Raw genomic sequence first — 20,256 nt, 5'->3', positions numbered from 1 at the left:
AAGTTGTATTTAAATTGACACTTTATATTTAGGGTAAAATGTTTCGTACTTGCACTGCTCTGTGTACCTTTCAATTGTAGTCAGATTTATATTTTCCATTTACTTTACTTGGCGTGACGTATCAAGGGTAGCGTGGCCGAGCGGTCTAAGGCGCTGGATTAAGGCTCCAGTCTCTTCGGAGGCGTGGGTTCGAATCCCACCGCTGCCATGATTTTGTGTCGAGCACTCCTCATGGTACTACGTACATACGAAAATTATATAAGGTTGAAAGAAAGCATGTAGGCTAGACTTCACTGACTTATGAAGCAAGCGATGTGATAATACATAAAACAGTATTTTCTAGGATCTTCTGAAGGTCAACCGCATGAATCAGCATTCTGTGTCCATATTGGACAGGCGTGTGAATGGGTAGCCTAGGGTGTAAAAAGCGCATTGAGTAGTCAGAAGACTAGAAAACCTCTATTTAAGCTCAAGTCAATTAACAATTTACATGAAACAAAGCCAAACTCTGAAGTAGAATCAGTCATCATGTTCATATAGGTCTACAGTGACTGTGAAATTTTACATGTAAAAAAATATAACAACAGGACAACATATAATATAACAACTTACATCAGAGCGCATAACACTATAACATTAACAGACGTGACAAAACATACACTTCAAATAACTTGATTTATCCGTTCCTGTAGAACTTCAGTTGTGTAAAGGAGCATCAGTGTGCACACAGCTCAGCACAAAAGACAAACAAAAACACACACATACAAGTGGCTGTATTAAAAGCATGATAAATAGGTCAAAAAAATAATTAGACAATAACACAATGAGGACAGCTCCTGGCAACATAAATGATAAGATGTATTCAAAGCTGTTACATCAGTGTAGAGTGTGGATGCTGCTAGTGTATAGCTTGCTTTCACTTTAGCTTATTCCAGACTGCTAACTTAACTTTTCAGCCATGTTTTCATCGTCTGTGAACTTTTGTGATTTTTTTCATGCAAATAGACAAATAATGTAGCTTGCTGTATGGTCTACTGTACGTATGTGCTCGAGTTTTTTTTTTTCATTGTTGTTTTGTTGCGTTCTGTTTCTTTGGGGATGTTAAGGTTGCGTTAGGAGTGACTCTTACATTATACCAAATTTACAAAGACATCACCCATGCACTAGAAAGAACACACTCAATGTATGTGACCTCTTCTTATGAATATAGAAAATATTTACACATCAAAATGTAGACCCTGATTGTGTTTGCACAATCAATGGTGTCAGGTGATTTTTTTTTTGTACGATCAGAAAAAGATGGCGCTGTGAGCATAGTCACCACACAGCCATGGATGTTCATCTGAACGATGCTATATTGCCATGGCAACACATCAGGTTTCTTGGACCGAATGCTGTTCTTTATACCGCAAAATCATCCCTAACACATCTTACTTATGCATGTTCAGATACATACAGTCCTTTATGTTTACAGTACAGTTTTTTTTTAATCTCTTTGTACCTGGCATTTGCTGCTGTTCCCAAATATTTGAATATCCTCCTTCTATTTCTTTACCAGACAGACACCTGATAGGTACAGTACAGAAGAAATTACACTTCACCTAGAACCAAACTTGTCTCAATCAAAAGTTTCAATTTTGTTTGAATTTATAATCTGTATTTAATGTAAACAAAGACTCACTGACATACCTATAAGGGCAACACCTTGTTACACATTTTTTTACAATACAAACCCAGACACATTCCAAAAAAACTGAGAGAGAGCGAGGGAGAGATAGAGAGAGGGAGAGAGAGAGAGAGAGAGAGAGAGAGAGAAAGAGTTCTAGTATTCAATGTAGTGTTTTCGATCTTGAGACCAAGTCCACAGCAGAAGAATAGGGCAGATTTTATAATGTAATTCCTTGTTGTAAATGTTAGGAGCTAGTGTCTTATTTCCGTGGACTCCAATCTGCCTCTCTCTGCATGTCTGTATTACACTCATATTCCTGTAACCAAATTCACTCTTTCACACACAGAGAATAAAGATATACTCAAGATATAGCAAATGTAATAGCCAAGCACAATTACATATAAGAGCACAAAACTATCAGACTTCAACATTGTGTTGCTGTTTATTTGATTTTTCTGGTGATACAGATTAATTGTGTTCAGAGCTGGAAAATTAAGATAATTAGAAAACAACATCCTTTGAACATACTTTGTGTATAGCTTCTCAACATGATTTTGATCTTTTCTTGTTGTTTAATAGAAAAGTAAATTAATGTCTTTTGTTTCAAGACTGTTGGTTGGAACCTGGAGATGTCACTTCAGTTTTGGAATGCAACGGAGGATTTTCAATTCTTAATATTTCAAACACTTAACATATTGCAAAAATAGTAAACTCATAAGTTTCTTCACCCCCATTTCAGACTCCAATGTTTTCATTATTCTCATTCTAAGAAGGAAGAGAACTTCTTCTCGTTCAATGTTTTCTTCTAATAGAAGTTCCTCTCCTCTTAAACAGGCGTCGTCCTTCTGCTGGCCGCACAGTTTCCCGGCAGCATCTCTGTGTTGTTGTGAGCAGCTGCAGTAGTTAAATCATCTTCATCCATGTCAATTTCACTGTCTTTGAGGGGTGAGGCCAAAGTGTAGAGTATGAACTCTGACCCCACTGTCACAGGTGATGGCAAACCTGCCATTGTGATCTTAGAATCATTTGAGAGGGACGGCTCTTGGTCCCTTACCAAGGATGTCTGAAAGGACTGTAAGTTGGAGTCTCCTACACTGTGGTTGCTCCTGGAGCTGTACCTGCGGCCGCGGTTGCTGTAGTACCGATTGCGGAAGTAAGACGAGGTGCGGGAGACGGGCGGCTTCATGAGGGAGGGCCGGCCTTTAGTGCGGAGCTGACGGTGTTTTTCTATAAAAACATGCACAGCCAGGACGCCCACCATCTCAGCCAGCACGAAGGACAGAGCTCCGAAATAAAAAGACCAGCCGTATGCGTAGCTCTTCTTGTTGTCGCTCTGGCTGGGGTCACCGGAGTTGGCTGATATGTAGACGATAATACCAATAATGTTGCTGAGACCTGGAAGAAATAAGTCTGTTTTATCTGGTGTTAGTTGTGTTGCTGTGTGTATGTCTTCTTATCTTTTAAACTGCCTGCCTGTCTGTCCAGACAGACAGGCAGGCAGACAGACAGAAAGAAAGATGGACAGACATAAGAAAAAGACAGGTAGACGGACAGTTAAATAGAGAGACTGACAGGAAACAGACAAGCAGGATGTCAGGCAGGCAGACAGACACAAAGGCGGAATAAAAGACAGGAAGACAAATGGAGGGAAAGACAGACAGACAGGGAGGTAGAATGAAAGAAGACAGACAGAAAGGAGACAGGCAGAATGAGAGACATACAGAAAGGGTTACAGGTAGAAAAGAAAAATAGTTAGACTGACAGGCTGACAGACAAACAGACATGAAGACAAACAGAGAGGGAGAAAGACATACTCTGAGACATAAAAGTAGACAGACATAAAGGCAGCAGGCAAAAACATTGATTATTCGTTTTGTTTGGGTGTGCTTCTAACCTGCAGAAACAAAGAGTATCCCTGCGCAGAGGATGACATTGTAGCGTGACTTGTAGAACTCACTGGCAGCTACACAAACACCTCCGAGGAATAATAACCCCACGCTGAGGATGGGGAACAGGCTGGAGGCTCGTACTGCTCCTGAGGCGATAAAATGGGTAAATTATAACATTTGCGTATAGGCTACATGTACCTTCTATTAAGGATTTTATACATATAGACATTTATTACTCACGTAGTAAATACTCTGCAGCGTCCTGCTCATAGTCTCCATCTTCAGCAAAATGGTCAATGTCTTTGCAAACACCCCGAAATGTACCTGCAGAAAAATAAAGGAAAAAAAAAAAAAACTCAAAGAAATATATTGTATTACTATAAATTAATTTGATAAGAACTTTGCCTTTGGGTTTCTCTGTCCTGTTTGATTATATAACATGAGACACATAATGAGACATTTATAGCAGGCACATTATGTTTGACCCTGTAAACTTGGTTTTCTCCATGTTCACATGCAATATATGATGCTATCAATCTGATTAGCTGTATTGTGTTGATATTTGTCTAATTTTGTACAATTCAGCTCCAAGCCTAATCAAAAAGTACTATGAATAAAAGCAATAACTGTGTCTCCACCTCTTGTGTACATTTAGACATGAATGTGAGAGCCTGGCAGCAGTGGTTTAAATCAGCTGTTCACACACTTTTTGGCTAAAAACAAAAATAACGATCACATGTATTGTAATTTGGAAAGAAGTTTTGAGCAGATCGACCAATTACTTACCAGTGTTTCCCCTAGGTTTATTGCGTTGGGGGGGTGGGGACAAGCCGACATGCTGACACAACGACTCAAACACTTGAAGGAATCTTGGTGTTCGTGCGTTACTTTTAATGACAGCTGTCCTTTTCTATCGGAAAGGTGTCCTTAAATGACTTTTTTCCCTGATTTCCGACTCTATCCACTATCATATCTCTACAATAAAGGCACAAAAAGCCCAAAAAAGAATCTTTAAAAAAAAGAAAAAAAAAAATCTTTTTTTTTAACTTGACCTTCAGGGGGGGGCCCGTTGGGGGGGCGGGCCGCCCCCCTAATATAATGGTAGGGGAAACACTGCTTACTCTACCCTTCAGATTTTTCTATTTCTATTTGGAGGCCCTAAGTTGCAGATATTACCCATATATTGTAATAAAATGCAAACATTAAATACATGTCTTTTAGATAACATACAGTATCTATTGTAAAGTGAAATTTATATTTTCATCTGTGATCCTTTTCATTTTAAGAGTTTTCTCTTGGGACCTTACTGAGTGTCATGACTACTAGGTTTGGAACGACATTAAGGTAGTTAAATCAAACAGAGGCTGATTTTTTTAAAGTCTTTCAACTAAATATTGACTCAAAGGATTTTCTTATTTGGTATTCCTATTAGGTCCTTTTTCTGCAAAAAAAAAAATGGCCATAAAGTAGAATGACTTATAAACATTAAAATTATTAAAGAAAAAATACAACTGGAATTAAATAAGTAACAATTGAATGTTATGTAATTAAAACAATAAGTACATTGAACTCCTGTAGAAATTAATGAACCAGCTGCACACATGTTTCCTGTTGCCACTAACCTTTGGCCCAGCTGTGCCTTTCCACATTTGCACACAGGGATTTATTGATAAACGTGTCCCTCTGCACTGCACTGATTGACCAGTTATTGATGGTGTGACTAGTCGCCATGGTTACCAAAATAATACTCGCTCAGCAGCTGCAACTCGGGCCACCATGAACAGGTCAGAGGGAAAAGCACACAACTAAGAAGGCTTTTATTCTAATTATTGTCAGGGTACAAATGGAGATTAGGTAACGTTTGTTTTGCACCTCACGATTTGTTTGCTTTCAAAGCACCATTAGGTCTTTATCAGACTGCTAATGTGGTGGGCACTTCTGTTTTAGCTTGAAATGAAAGCGGGAAGATGTTACTATTAGGATATTAAGGATGTCTGTCTGAGAAACCTGTGGCTCTTTTGTATGTCCTATTACTGTTTATGTCTTTCTTGTGATTTAATACAGATAAAATAACATTAAACAGATTTAAAGTGAAATAATAAAATCTTCTACGAATAATGTATATCAAAAATGTTGACACACGCACACACACACAAACACAACAACAACAACAACAACAAAGAGGAACCAGAGAAAGCATCGATGTCCTTTGCATTTTTTTTTTTACCTATCCATTAAACCATTTAGCTAAGCTAAGACGTAGTGGGAGCAGAAGCAGAGGGAGGGATGAGAGGAACAATAGAGTTGAATTTTTTCATTTCAGAAAATAAGAAAAGCTGATTCTATTAGAAAAACGTTAAATATTTTAAATGTAATTTCCATAGATAACATATCCAATACTTAACCCCCTCCTGCCCACCATAAAATGCATCTTCATGAATTTTGCAATCAATCAGAAATAACCCATAGGTAAAATACAGGCACGAGTGTTTGAAGCTTTTTTTTGTGCCAACAAAGCATTTCAGTAGGTAAAGATATTTTAAAAGAAATGAGAACTTGTCTCAGTGAAAAGATGTGCCCACAAATCTGAAATCAAGTTTTTCACATAGTATGTTTGAAGTTGTTTGAAAACTGGTTTCAAAGTACAATACAACATATTTTGTGTTTATTTTTGAAAAATGTCGTTTTTTTTTTCCTTGTTGAAACTGGAAAGGTGCCAGATACCTGCTAATGGTTTGTTGACTGAATAACCTTTGTCTGTTTTATTTCATTTTTTTTGTCTTTTAAGTGTTTCCCCTCAAAGGAAAACATTGAATTTCGACAACAGGCTTTACTGTTATCAGCCTTGGCTATATTAAATGTTTGAGGCTCTTGTACTGTACTTGAGTATTTCTATTTCATCTATTTAGACTTTCTAGGCTATTACAAATGTCCAATCCATGACAATTGGGAAAAATCTGTCCTATCTTCTCTGACTCCACTGGTTAGACTCATTTGATTCAGACAATAATAATCTTGAGAACTTTTTAACACTAAAGCACTCTAAATGGATTACTTTTGTGCTTTGAGTAGGCTAAATTTAGTTTTTAGATTATGTAGCCTACCATAAAGGCTAGTCTACTAAATAATCACTAACCTACAGGACATAGCCTACTCGTTAAGAGTTATTTTATGCTGTAGTATTGCTATATTTACTCTAGTCTGAATACTTTCTCCCCCACTAAGAAGTTACTTGGATTATTTTTATATTTTAGACTGTAGGCCTTAATAATTCAGCAACATCCTCATTGGAAAAAGTAGGCTGCAGAAAATAGGTCTATAGGCTATGGCTACTCTCCAATAAGAACAAAAAAGACACGCACGCAGATATGACTATTGGTTGCTATAGCTACTCAAAGGTTCAGCTTTGTTCGTGAGATCCCTGACACGCTTCTCAGTAGTAGAGAACCTTGTTAATTCAGTAGTGACAGGAGTGTCTTTCATACCCTCGGTGCAGCAGGTCCTCCACAGACCGGAGTGGGTCAGGACCTCCTCATTTTTGCGGACGGTGTCGTTGTCGTTTTGGCTCTTGGAGCGGCACACTCCTCGAGAGTACAGCCAGTAGTCCGTGCCAACGGCGATGGTCATGAGGCTGAAGGCGCAGAAAGCTCCCGCCGTGGTCAGCAGCATCATGACACCCCGATTACACACCCTCATGTCGGCTACCTCCTTCTCGCCGCGTAGGGGACAAACACCAGCGGGATTTAACAACTTTGCAGAACTTTCCCTCGGTGTCTTTTCTTTGTGTGGATCCAGTCGGCAGAAGGAAACTCGGATTTTACGCACATTTTCGTTAACCTTCGTTGTCCTCTTGGATATCTGTGCGGGTTTAGTGACGACTCATTCGTCCCTGAACTTTACACCGAGTTGTGATACTTTCGTGTCAAGGGCGCAGAAGAGAATCACGGGATTTTGCTTTGTTGTCATACCACAAAACAAGAGTAGAAGAGAAAGAAGTAAATTCAGGCGGAAACAAATTGTTTTTAAAGGAAAGGCAAAAAAAAATGCTCGTTTAAAAAATATATCTTATACATCAGCGCTCATCTGGACACCTTCTAGTTCATTGAAGCTCAACTCTGTGCTGCATTAAGTGCATAACCCCGCCTCCCACTGTGTGTGTGTGTGTGTGTGTGTGTGTGTGTGTGTGTACGTGTGGGTTTCTGTTAATCAGCATGCTACTACTACCTCTAAGTGCACAGCCAGATTCAGTTCACAACGTTATCCACCGATTCAGCACCATGGACAGCAGCACAGTGACAACATTGGAGTAGTTTCAGATTAAAAATAGGAAATTCTAAAGTTGCCAAACAATTTTGCTTTGTGCTTTTTATAACATTATTCCAAAAAAAAAGCTACATAAAGAGCTTACTTGTTCAGCATTGAGAACATTGTCACATTTCCTTTTTTTCTTGAAGTTATAGAAATAAAGAATAAACAACTATTTCTGATGGTGTTTTAAGCGAAATTGTCTGTGAAGGGCATTGTTCAATGATTAATGAGAAAGGGTTTTGGGGGCTTGCTGTAGCCCTGAACAGTGTCTGCAGCCAATAGGCCCTAAGGCTGCTCATAACCGCAAACAACCATAAAGGAGGACCATTTTGCTTTTTTGTGGCAAAATTGGAGGCAAAATCTTCTGTTTCAATATTTCAATCATCACAGGGCACTTTATATCTGAGATATGGTGGATAAAGTTTAGAGTAAGTTTATTAACACAAACCTAACCTCAGTAAATCATAGAGTAATCATATAAAAGGACACATGCTATTGTTGCTGTTGCTATTAAAACATTTAGTTATAGACACAGAAAGTAGAATAAAATCACATTTTCATTTTGAAATAATTATTTTCCCAGGTTACAACTGAAAGGATGGGCTAATAGTGTGGAGTACAAGGTTTAACCTTTTCTTCCATATGTGAAGAATATATGCATTGAACCTTTTATGCTTTTGTAACAGCCTAGGACATAGCAAAAAAACAAAAACATTGGACTGCATAACATTTTAAGGTACACTGAATAAAGTTTATTTCATAACAATCTCAATAATTTACAGCCTAAAAATATTAATTCCATTTGAACTCCTTATAAGTTATGTATGAAAGCTATTTATCATATGTACTTTATATTTAAATCTTCAGGATTCCATCCAATATGAAATGGGAGAAGGGTTGCCCCTTGATTTGAACAAAAAAAAAAATCTGAATATAAATATTTAAGGTTTTGAATATAAATTGACATGAGACTTATGGGATGAAACCAAGCTAAATAATACAGGACAAATATTTGGATGGCAACCTAGACACTTGCGGTCCAACCCAGCGACATGCCTGAAAGTATTCTTGTAGTATCTTTGATATATTGCACTAACTGCTTTTAATACAAAACACTCCTTTTATTTTAGAACCTTTTTTGGAAACAGTTTATTTGCAGTTTTCCAACTAGTTAAGTTGTTACATAGAGCATGCATGTAAAGTTGTAGTCACTGCTCTGAAGTCACTGTATAAGATGTTTAAAGAGTAACCACACTCTGAAATGGTACTTGTAGCTGTCAAGATGTTATTATATTGCTTATGTAGATACACGTAATTTTAAGATATTTTCAACTCAAGTCAAACAAAACATCTGCAGTACCATTTTTTACAAAGAAAAACTGAACCTTTCACACTTGTTGGAAAGACATCAGTGACATTATGCCAGGAACTTCAAACGAATGCTGATATGGTGATTTGTTCTAACCAGTAAACACACCAACCAGTTACCAAAATGACATTATTATAATCACTTTAATGTAGGTATCATATTGTGAGTATCTCTCACGCGCAGGTAAAGACAGCGCATGCAAAACATGTATACTGTCCTGTTACACAATATCTTCAGTTGGATTAAAAAAGTTGCCCTCTTCTCCTCCTCCTCTTCTTCTTCTTCTTCTGCTACTTCCTTTTGCATAGAAAACACTTCATTCTCCCCTCTTCCCCCTCTCCCTCTTGTCTTATACTTTTCTTATTTCCCCAGTTCCTCTCCTTAAAATGTAGTGAGTGTTAGTTAGGGACAAGAAAGGACTTGGGTAGGAAAAAGAAAGAATTGAGTTTAAATTAAGATTGAAGGAAAGGAAAGAGGAGGAGTAGAAGGGGAGACAGTGAAAGCTCGGAGTCGTGGCAGGGATAAAGTGCAGAGAGAAAGGGAGATGGGGCAGTGTGGAATGGTAGAGCAATGTACAATAACATGAAACCATCTCTAGCTCCAGATCCCATTCCTATTTACACATACACGAAAACATACAGAAATATTACATCTACTTTATATGTTCTTTTCACTCATATTTTCTTGTCAAGGACAGCAAAACAGTCTTTGTTCCGTGCTTTATAAAGCAAACTCTTTCGCCACACATACTTTGACACTATTAGAAACAGCGTACATGTTATTCATGGTGGAAACCTGATTTCAAAACTCACTTGCATCAATAAATACAAAACACTGAGGGGGGTTTCTTCCTCTGATGTGAAAAGCAAATTTTAAGGAGCTACTGTACCAAAAAAAATGGCATGCATAGAGGAGCTGCACCACAAAGACTGTATAGGCCTACACAGCACTTACCCACTGCTTACACAGTGCCATAAAAAGAGAAAGAGCAAGAGACTAAAAGACAGAGACAATTTCTAATATCACTGTCATACAGGAATTTAGGGGGTCTCTCTTGGGTTTTTTGCATCAGTTTGGAAGACAAGACATGCTTAAGTTTAAGGACTAACTTAGACATAAGCTTATTATTCAGGACTTTTATCATTCAACATGTTCTCTTTTTTTTAAACCATAACCACATGTCTCTGTGTGTTCTGACTTTGCCTACTTTTGGAGACATGTTGTAGTGGACAGACCATTTAGGAAGGGTTGTCAACCTGGAGACAAGACCTGTGCCCCCATTATCAGGAAAAATTAGAGTTTTGTCAGTGGTTAAGGTAAAGGCAAGGTTTAGGTAATGGTAAGGATTGGTCTCCAGGAGAGGAATGTACTGTATGTCAATGTAATGTTCTCAAAAGTTCACTTAGAAAATATGTGTGTGTTTGTGTATGTGAACTTGTACATACATCTTTGTTGAGACTAAAAACATTTTTAAACCTTCAGAGTGAGGACATTTTGTAAAGTGAGGATATTTTTGGCTAGTCCTCACTGTTTGACAGTTCTGACTTTGTTTTAGGTTCAGGTTAGGTTTAGGGTGAGATGACTGTACTATCAATAAGTGTCATTTCACTAACAGTATATCATTACAAGTGCTGTGTATGTGTGTGTTTGTTTGTGTACGTGTGTGTGTGCGCGTGTGCATACATGACTTATTGATCATGGAATGTTTATGACGCAACTTTATCTCGTTAAAGAGAAGAAAAATCAAGTAAACAAACACACTAACGAAGATCAATAAGAGCACATACATAGAGACGCACATTCACTGTGACTCATAGTCATCAGGCTTAGTATTGACCTGCTCACCATGAGGTCCTGTGAATACTACACATGCTTGAAGTTTTTTGAAAACTGGTTGTTGACAATAGGACAAATTGACCAGAAACCAAGTACTAGAGGTTATATCCGTTGGCAGTTTTACCTTATTCTACTGCTTTTGTGTTTTCTGATGTATCAAATGTGGGGGTTCATGTTCTTCCATAAAGATGCTGGTTTGGTTTGAACTGGAATAAGATGCTGTTGCTTTAGCTTAAGGGTATTGAGTGCAGGTGGTTTGATGATATGCATCTTTGAACTGGGAACAAAAGTCTTCTCCAGCTGTGTCAAATCAACATGAACTTTTCAGACTTGGATGATGAATTCTGGGTTGGTGTAGGAGAAGCCCTGAAACTCATTCTGGTCCAGATTCATAATGAAGAGCTTGTCTGTGGGCGTCAGCTCCACCACCATCTTTGTGAACTCCTTGTCGAAGTTACCAACATCACGGCGAGATTTCTGCGGCAGAAAGAAAAGAAGGATGGAAAATGTGTAAGAAAAATAAAGTCATTAAGTAATTTGTACAGCCTTAAAAAGGCTATTAGGGAAGTACAAAGATGACAGACGTTATGATCAACTGTCCCCTTAAACCATAGTGATGAAAGCTAGAGAAGAAGAGCTTATTCATTTCAGCACAAAAGAAGACACAATTTGCAGAGGTGGGAAAAAACAATGATTTGCTGGTCACAATTATACTAAATCTAGACATCAGTCAAGACAAACAAGTCCCAGATCAACTTTGTGTACTGAGGTTGTGTTTATAGTCCTAAACAAAGTCATTATTAAATGGGGTTGTGCCTAGATGTGCCACATTTTCTTGTGGCTGTGTCTTTATTTTGATAATTTCTACTGTGTACCATAGTAAAACACAGCATTGGACTTACTCTCAGACGACTGGAGTTAGAGTCCCATGTGAAACACAAACTACATGTTTAGCCCCGCCCCCGACCATGATCTTCTCCCCATCCATGACCAAGTCATTTTGATCCCTACACCAAACCTAATTATGAAAGAGCCAACGTTTGTTAGCTTTGTAGGTTTGATACCAAACTTTACGGGTACAATTGATGAATTGCACATTTCCAGCCCTGAACTAATTAGAAATGCTCAATGCTGAAATCACCACCTACAAAAAGGTCCTGTGCTAGGTGGTATAGCCTCATAGCAGTTTTTAAAGGGGATAATGTCGTAGTATTAAGGTTTCTAGTCAATGTGGATAGTTACTCTAGTGTGGAACTAACGATGACAGGAAGCACCATTTGTTTTAATGTTTGCTCCAGAGCCTGGCCTTTAGTTCTGAAAACAAACTTGAAAACATTTGAACCTATCTTTTAAGTCTTAGTTTTAGCAACAGACTCGTGTTGATATGTAATAAATCAAGTTGTCCAGTTGTTGTTTTTTCCAAGCCTAAGTACACTCTAGTCAACACCTCTGCTCATCTGAAAATGGTGGCAACGCATGGAGTCTAGACTCAGAAAAAATACTAATGACTCCATACATGACTAGGGGAGCAAGTCAACAAAAAACAGACACAGCCTGCATTACAAGCCAAAGATGAAAAGGACCCATCAAAACATTTCAACGCAGACAACAAAAGATGCGAGCAAGACCCAAGACAAACGTCCGAAGCCAGAGAGGAAACGTTCCAGAGCAGAACAGACAAGGATCAATAAGACAGACCAGCTGCATACCAAACCACAATCCACTAACCCAAGATTCACACAGTGAGGTGAAGTAGTGAGTCTCATGCACACACACACACACACACACACACACACACAAAGCATTTAGTTTCCTACCTCCTCCATATGTCTCATCACAGGGACTCCAGCTGAAATGAGGAGATGCTGAAAAAATCCCTACCTAATGGTCCAAGATTGCAGGTACTCATTCAGCTTATTTTTGTTTACAAGGCAGGTGTGACCCTCCACGTTTACGTCTGAAATGTGTATTTATTTGTTTTGTGGATCTCATGTCTTTCTTGAGCCTGCAGCTTTTCATAAGCAGTAGATAACAAGAATGGAAGATAAATTATGACGAATGTATAGATAGTGACCTTGGTGTAGAATGGATGCATTTGCATTGTATCTATAAACCTCAGTATTCTCACTCCATAGCTGAGTAAATGTCATATAAGGCTAAGCCCATTACATTAAGCTGAAAGGTATGGGAAACATTTAGTAAATTAATCTTAAATTGAGAATTCATTTTTGTCAAAAATATTATTTCTTCACCCTAGAAGACCCCAGCCTTGAAAGTAATCAAAACCAGTTTAATGTTCCATGAATAGTTTGTTATGATGGAGGCAGACGTATCTGGCTGTAGATGTTTTCCCTGACGTGTTTGTGGATGATCTTGACAAGCATTTGCTGTTCAAATTTGTTATTTGTGTCTTTTAATGTCCAATTATGTCATTTTTGTATTTGTATGTTTGGCTGCTCGTTGTTTGTGTGAAACTCTGTTAACTGTGCTGCTGCCTGTCTTGGCCATCAACAAGTTTCTTTCCCGGTTAAATAAAGGTTAAAGAGAAATTAAAAATAATAATAATATTATCTTTCTTTGTGTTTTTAAGCTTAGTCAGTCATCTTGTTTTGGCTTAGCAAGAACCCAAGTACACGTAGTGTCAAATTTAAGTGTTACCATTTTGGTTGTGGCAACATTAATAAAGGCAGACACAGATGTAGTCTGGCAGGCACCAGTGAGTATATTATCAGTTTCCAGTCATACAGGACAATTACACAATTCACAGAAGCATCTCTCTCATCCAGAACAATTAATCCAAATATCTCTCTGTTATATCTATTTATATTTATTTATCCCTTTTCTATCACTCAATATGTCACTACTGATATAACATCATCACAATAAGTGCTCTCATTTTACACCTGTAAGAATTATTGTCTTGATCAACGAGCATCTTTAGATAACAGAAACAAATCTGAAATGCCACATCCCTTTTTTTGATACAAGCTCAAAGAACAAGATTTGACACATAACTATCCTGCATCTGACACAGTAACAAAGAAAAAAAATACAATCTGCCTCACAATAAAACATATCTTGTCAGACATTCATTTTATACATAAAAATAACTTTCCAATGGTATTGTGTTGTTGGACAGAAAAGCTATATGCATATTCTAATAGTTATACATGTACTGCAAAATGGCACAAGATGGCTGCACTTCATCACAGTTTTTGAGGACAGTAATTGTCAACATCCTCATGATTCTTAATCATATTTTGGCACTTTTGAACATCCTGTTTTTGTAAGCTAACAGACTACCAGCCTCACAAGACTTGACTGAGCTTTGTCACATCCTGCAAAAATGGTTGTAAATCATCTAAAAGATATGCCCTCTGATAATCAAAGCACAGTGTTATGTGGTGAATGTTTAAAGAAATGATAAGAGAAAAATAAGCTGTCAGTCCAAAAACATTGACTTGATGCAGACTTAAACTCTTGTAGATGCAGGTATTCAGACTTCTGTCCTCTGACTAGTAGAAGATTAAATCAGCAAAAGTTCTAAGATAAGCTCACCACAGCACTGACTGAACATAAAGTGTAGAACTATTTGGTCCTTAGAGAAGGGAAATCAACATTAATAAACTCATTAGTAATCAAACAATCATAGCAAAGCGAGATTTCAGTTTCACTTCCACTGTGTGAATATTACCAATATGTGATCATACTACACTTATCAATATTACTGATAGGTTGTCATAGTCAATATGCATTTACAGGGAGGGTGACACAGAGACAGAACGGGATCAGGTCAGCCAAGAAGTCAGACTCGGACATGAACCTGCTAGTGTGGAGGAACAACATTTCTGCACTTAAGATAGAAATACAGCCAGTAGAGTTGATATGAGAGCAGCAGTGTACAATGACTTGCTAAACCAAAGAAAACTAAAAATCTGTCTCATCACTGGTAAAAACAAGTCCAGATTTATACCAGCAACTTGACAAATTACGAAGAGATTATCAGCACTAGAGCACCCGTCTGCACTTCCATATGCACCTTGTTCCAAGAAGAAGAAATTGATTGTTGCTTTTTGGGTGATTCAGTGATTTAATTTAATTTCTGAGGATGAGATGATAGGATTGATACCACTCTTTTGCGGTCACATCAAATACAGAGCTGAAGTGACAAAACATGTTTCTATTGGGGAAGACCCTCACACAAAAAAGGCAAGGATCACATCGGTGAACAAGACTACTGCTAGTAAGCTTTTGTGCTAACAAGCTTACCGCTAACTTCTACTGGGTACAAAATTGTATGCAAGTCCTTTTATGAGGCAGCACACCTTTACATTTATTTTTCAAAAAGAAAAAAAGGATTTAAGTCCACAGACAATATTTGTGACTCTGTATGGATGTACTTAGGCACATTGGTGCTCTGAGCTTAATGCTAATGTTAGCAAGCTAAATCATAGACTGTATAATTAAAGTGGATCTATTCTCTGGATCTCAACAGTGAAGCCAATGCAAAAGTGCCTTAAATGTGCCTTTTTTCTAAGGACCTTTCATCTTACTTAAGTTTTTAAGGGTTCCTTTTTATAGCCACATGTTCATTTTTTAAGCATTATGGTGAAATTCAGAGAAAAATAGAAAATAAAGTTAAGTAACAGCAACTTGTACATTTTTTTGTAAGAAACTTTCATTTTTTTGCTTTAATTCAACCATTTAATCCTACTATGGTAACTTCTGGCCCCAAAAAACAATACGTTTGCAATGGCCAAACTGCAGGCTTGATATGTAGATCCTCAAACAAGATGTCATCGTTAGTAGGTCCACTTCTTTTATAAAGTCTATGGCTATAATTCTCAAAATGACAATGTTAACTTGCCTTTGTTAAGTAGGTATAAACCATGGTTGACAGTGTTCATTATCTTAGTTGAGCGAGATTGGCATGCTTACATTTGCTTATAATGGCAGAGTAAAAAAGTAAAGCTATGGATTATATTTTCCTTCCAGACAATAGAATCACAGTGATAAGGTATCAGTAAGCTACTGCTAAAACACACAAAAAAAACAACAACCTTTTTGCAATTTTCCCCTATGCTGTAAAGAAGTTCACTTTTTACCTATTAGCTTGTAAGGGCACCAGTAGAAAAGACAATGGTGCTAACAAAATGTAGCTTAAAGCTGCCTTAATCCGTCATGTGACCCTTGCCTTACAGGTCTTAGTGGCTGCTTGAGAATCATCTGCTTTTAGACATTTTTATGATGCAACTCGACAATTTATAGGTTTTTTTTTTTCTAACCAGCACTTGTGTGCAGCATCTCTGCTTGTCTCCTCACTGATATGACAAAATGTTTGATAGTAGTAACACTGAACAACTACTAAATATGTCTCAATATTAACATTATTCTTTTTTTTAAAAACAAGAAAGCCAGATAACAATTAGGGGGAGCTGTACTTTTATTTTGACTTAGGAGAGAACAAGGCTAGTTGTTTCCCCTGCTTTCAGTCTTCATTTTAAGCAAAGCTAATCACCCCCTGGCTACAGCTCTGTATTTCATGCACAGATATGAGTCTGCAACAATGTCCACATCCATTCCTCAGAAAAGAAGAAACTGTTTTGCACAAATTGTGTTACATTCCTTTAACATTTCCCCCAGCTGAATGCAGCCTGGATATGACAACAAGGGGATTTTTGTGTTGTTTTCATTTTGTATTTTGTATCCGAAGTGTGGGGGGGTTCCAAGTGCAGCGCAATGATATGTAGCATGGTCATTGAATTGTGTTAGGGTACTCAGGGTTAACAAATGAGAAGCCTTGAAATTCTTCCTGGTCCAGGTTGGCTATAAGCTCTTGATCTGGGGGGGTCAGCTCTGGGGGGTGGCGTGTGAAAAAGCGATCAAAGTTCTCCGCATCACGCCCACACTGCCGTGAAGAGGAGAGGAGAGAGAGAGATGGAGAGAGATGGATGCAGGATGGAGTGAGTTTGATGAGATTGTGAAGAAAAAAAGGACAACAACAAACAACAAAGAGAAAGAAGAGAAATACAACTAAAACATGGCATCAACCAATCAAATCACTCACAGCCGAAACTGTGGAATTCCATTGGTCCGTACATGAATCAATGACATCTCAGCTTCATCATTGGTGACTACACTCACAAACCTCAGCTCTGTATTTGTCAGAGTAGTGACCAATGGCAGGCGATGGTCGGGTTAGGAAGAATGCCCTCTCTAATCCTTTTTATAACTTACCTTGAAAGTCTGATAATGCTTTTTCCTTCCATTCTTTGACACAATTCTTAAAGTAATCAGTGCAGTGCAGGTAAAGTTCAAACTATGAACTAAGAGTATTTTGAATATACTCACAGCTTTCGGTTTGAAAGGGGGCTGGACCTCTTTATTCTCCAGTTTTTCCCAATCTATATAGCGGAAGAAGGCGTGCTCCTTGATGTCTCTCTCCCCCTCTGGACCACAGCCTAGACGCTTACCTGGGTGCTTGGTCATCAGCTAAAAATCAAATACAAGACGCACAAAGTGAGAGGAGTTTGGACATGCATGCGTGTGTCTGCGTCAATATTAGTCATTTGCTAAAGTCAGTCACTTTGCTTGAGTCATAAAGCATTAGCGAAGGAGGGGATAAATTATCAATTACATTCTGTTCGGGATATAAAATAAACCTTAAAGATGTATACAATTTTATTACTTTTTTAATATCCATTACATTTTTCACATTATATTTTATTTGCAGTGCAATTTTAATAAATGCCATATACCTGCAACAGTTACATAAGTTACAGCCATTTGACCACAACTTCACCCCGCTTATGTAGTGCTTTATGGCAACAGAGAGAGCAGCTTAATTTGAATTAATTACCTCAAGTGATGTCACTTAAGTCAGTGTGAAAAGTTGAAAGCATTGTTCATAATGAAAGTTCAAAGTTCAGTCAAAAAGGAAATTTTGACATTTTTGTCCATCATGTATCCAACAATGTTTGAGGATTGCAATGTTAAACTTGTGCTACTGCAGCTAAACAGAGCTAACATAATATACAAGCTCACATAAGGAAGACAATTAAAAGCATTACGGTTTATCTGAACTTAATCTGATAATTAACAGTATCTTAAATACAATTCAGGGCAATTTTGTCCACTCCCAACACCTATCTCCACCCATCGTGGTAGATGGCTTGCGTATCTCCTTTGTAAATTAATTTGTACTTTTATTTCCCTTTTTGAGTCCAGGAATGACCTGCAAAGTTCTTAACTCCAGCTGAGAGCTTACAATGTTCCACAGTGACCAGTGTTTGAATTTGATAGGGAGAGGGTTTAAGGAGTGTGTTAGGACTGAGTCTCTGTGTGAATGTGGATGTGAGTATACATTCTCACCCCTTTGCAGATAGCAACGGCTTCTTTGGACATGGACTTAGGGTAAGAGACATGATGCTCCATGATGGACTGGAACAGCTCATCCTCATCCTCTCCATCAAAAGGTGGCTAAAAGGGAACAAAAACACTTCATCATTTCCTGTTGTGGTAAAAATCATCTGTTCACAGCAGTTCCCTCCACTGGTGCATACCGACCTGGCCTGCAAGCATTTCATAGAGCAGCACTCCAAATGCCCACCAGTCCACAGATTTCCCATACGGTTGATAAGCTATGATCTAGAAGACAAAATGTTACATTGCTTGATTTTTAGAAGTTAAAAAGTGTAATTAAGCAGATCCAAAACTCCACACACCTCTGGAGCTATATAGTCCGGTGTTCCACAAAAAGTCTTTGTTGTAATCCCATCGAACATGTTCTCTTTGCACATTCCAAAATCTGCAATCTTTATGTGGCCTTCAGAGTCCAGCATCACGTTGTCCAGCTTCAGATCTCTGGAAAACACACACACACACACACACACACACACACACACACACACACACACACACACACACACACACACACACACACACAGTATTACTAACACCACACCTGAAGTTTAAATAACTATAAACAGATTAAACTGATTCCCAAATGGACTCACCGGTACACAATGCCTTTGGAGTGGAGGAAGAAGAGTCCGATGGCAATCTCTGCAGCATAGAACCTGAAATACAAACAGCAGTTTATATATTAATTATGATGTGTAAAGGTAGTACAGTTTGTGTCATTGACAGATAATATGAATAAAAGAGCATACTTTCTGGAACTTTTATGACGATGAAAACTTTAGGTTTGTTAATTTAAAATGTATTATATTAAGTATTTTTACTTTCAGCACCATGACTACCAAAAATGTAGTATTTTTTAGTCACCAGCATTGATACCATGACTTTATCATCTTGTTCAAAAAGCCTGTTTGGAGCTTAACCAGTGCTCTGATTTTGTATGAAAAATATGACTTTGGTTAAGTTTCACATTAGCAGCTATATCAAAACTCAACAATCACCTCAAACTGAACTTTTTAAAATGTTTTTTGTTTGTCACAAAAGCTCAACATATTTCAAGGGTACAGACATCTAAGAAACCCAGATTCACTGTGAAGTTGATGATATAATGCAGTGTTTAGCTGGTGAGAAAATATTGCTTTTAATGTTTTTTGAAGTTTAAAGTTGAAGTATGTGGTTGTACTCACACAGCATGAGGCTCTTTGAACTTGCCGACTTGTTGGATCTGGTACATGAGGTCTCCTCCGTTTATGTACTCCATGACAAAATACAATCGGTCCTGTAGGACATAGACGAAATGGTAATGAAAGAGAGGAGAAAAAATGACCAGCGGGTATGTACAAAATGACCTCGATGTTGTCCTAATCCTGAATTAAACAGCTTCCATCTATCATTTTTACAACCCATTTTCCTGAAGAGTTCAGCTTTAGGATTTTTGCATAAATCAAATCAATCAAATGATATTCAAGTCTTTCATTATGTTCTCAAGTTGCAGTGTTTCTCTTTCCCCGCTTTGAAATTTCGGCTTTGTTGTTTACATGCTTATCTACCCCAGCCTCGCAAACTGATGGCTAGCTGGTTTGATTATATCAAACAAAACTGACAAGCAAAAGCTGTGTGTCGCCAATTTTATTAAAAAAATGAATTGTGATGCATATTACAAAATGCATTGTTTGTTTATGTCCAAAGAAAGCTCCATAACCCCAAATAATGCATATCCCACAAATGATTATCTGAAATGCTACATTTAATAATAAGGAAAAATT

The 20,256-nt window shown here is 37.8% G+C and overlaps 2 protein-coding genes and 1 non-coding gene across 4 annotated transcripts in view; 1 reads left to right on the top strand and 2 right to left on the bottom strand.

The window, feature by feature from the left end:
• The first annotated feature begins 126 nt into the window (after positions 1–126).
• On the top strand, positions 127–208 carry trnal-aag (transfer RNA leucine (anticodon AAG)). Its single transcript has one exon. It is a non-coding gene; the product is annotated as a tRNA-Leu (tRNA).
• Positions 178–7,982, bottom strand: cacng3a (calcium channel, voltage-dependent, gamma subunit 3a). The gene is made up of 4 exons (XM_020639748.3): positions 7,044–7,982; positions 3,799–3,882; positions 3,564–3,704; positions 178–3,064 (listed from the first exon to the last, which is right to left on the bottom strand). Exons 1-4 carry the CDS (start codon positions 7,252–7,254, stop codon positions 2,496–2,498), a joined length of 1,005 nt encoding a protein of 334 aa, XP_020495404.1. The 5' UTR covers positions 7,255–7,982; the 3' UTR covers positions 178–2,495.
• A 1,377-nt stretch (positions 7,983–9,359) lies between these two features.
• Positions 9,360–20,256, bottom strand: part of LOC109988297 (protein kinase C beta type) — a 36,137-nt gene continuing 25,240 nt past the window's right edge. Inside the window, exons 11-17 of one of the 2 annotated variants that reach the window (XM_020639743.3) lie at positions 19,678–19,769; positions 19,087–19,149; positions 18,796–18,934; positions 18,638–18,718; positions 18,443–18,550; positions 17,423–17,563; positions 9,360–11,548 (exon numbers count right to left, since the gene is read on the bottom strand). In XM_020639743.3, coding sequence (XP_020495399.1) covers positions 11,396–11,548; positions 17,423–17,563; positions 18,443–18,550; positions 18,638–18,718; positions 18,796–18,934; positions 19,087–19,149; positions 19,678–19,769 — 777 coding nt within the window. In that variant the 3' untranslated portion in view covers positions 9,360–11,395. Of the gene's footprint in view, positions 11,549–13,770; positions 16,980–17,422; positions 17,564–18,442; positions 18,551–18,637; positions 18,719–18,795; positions 18,935–19,086; positions 19,150–19,677; positions 19,770–20,256 lie in introns of those variants that run through there. The other variant, XM_020639742.3, reaches the window with a different exon arrangement.

Source organism: Labrus bergylta, chromosome 1 (assembly GCF_963930695.1).
Source record: "Labrus bergylta chromosome 1, fLabBer1.1, whole genome shotgun sequence".
In the NCBI taxonomy this organism is placed as follows: domain Eukaryota; kingdom Metazoa; phylum Chordata; class Actinopteri; order Labriformes; family Labridae; genus Labrus; species Labrus bergylta.
The sequence above is the reverse complement of the archived record's forward strand: the minus strand, read 5'-3'. Positions and strand labels throughout refer to the sequence as shown.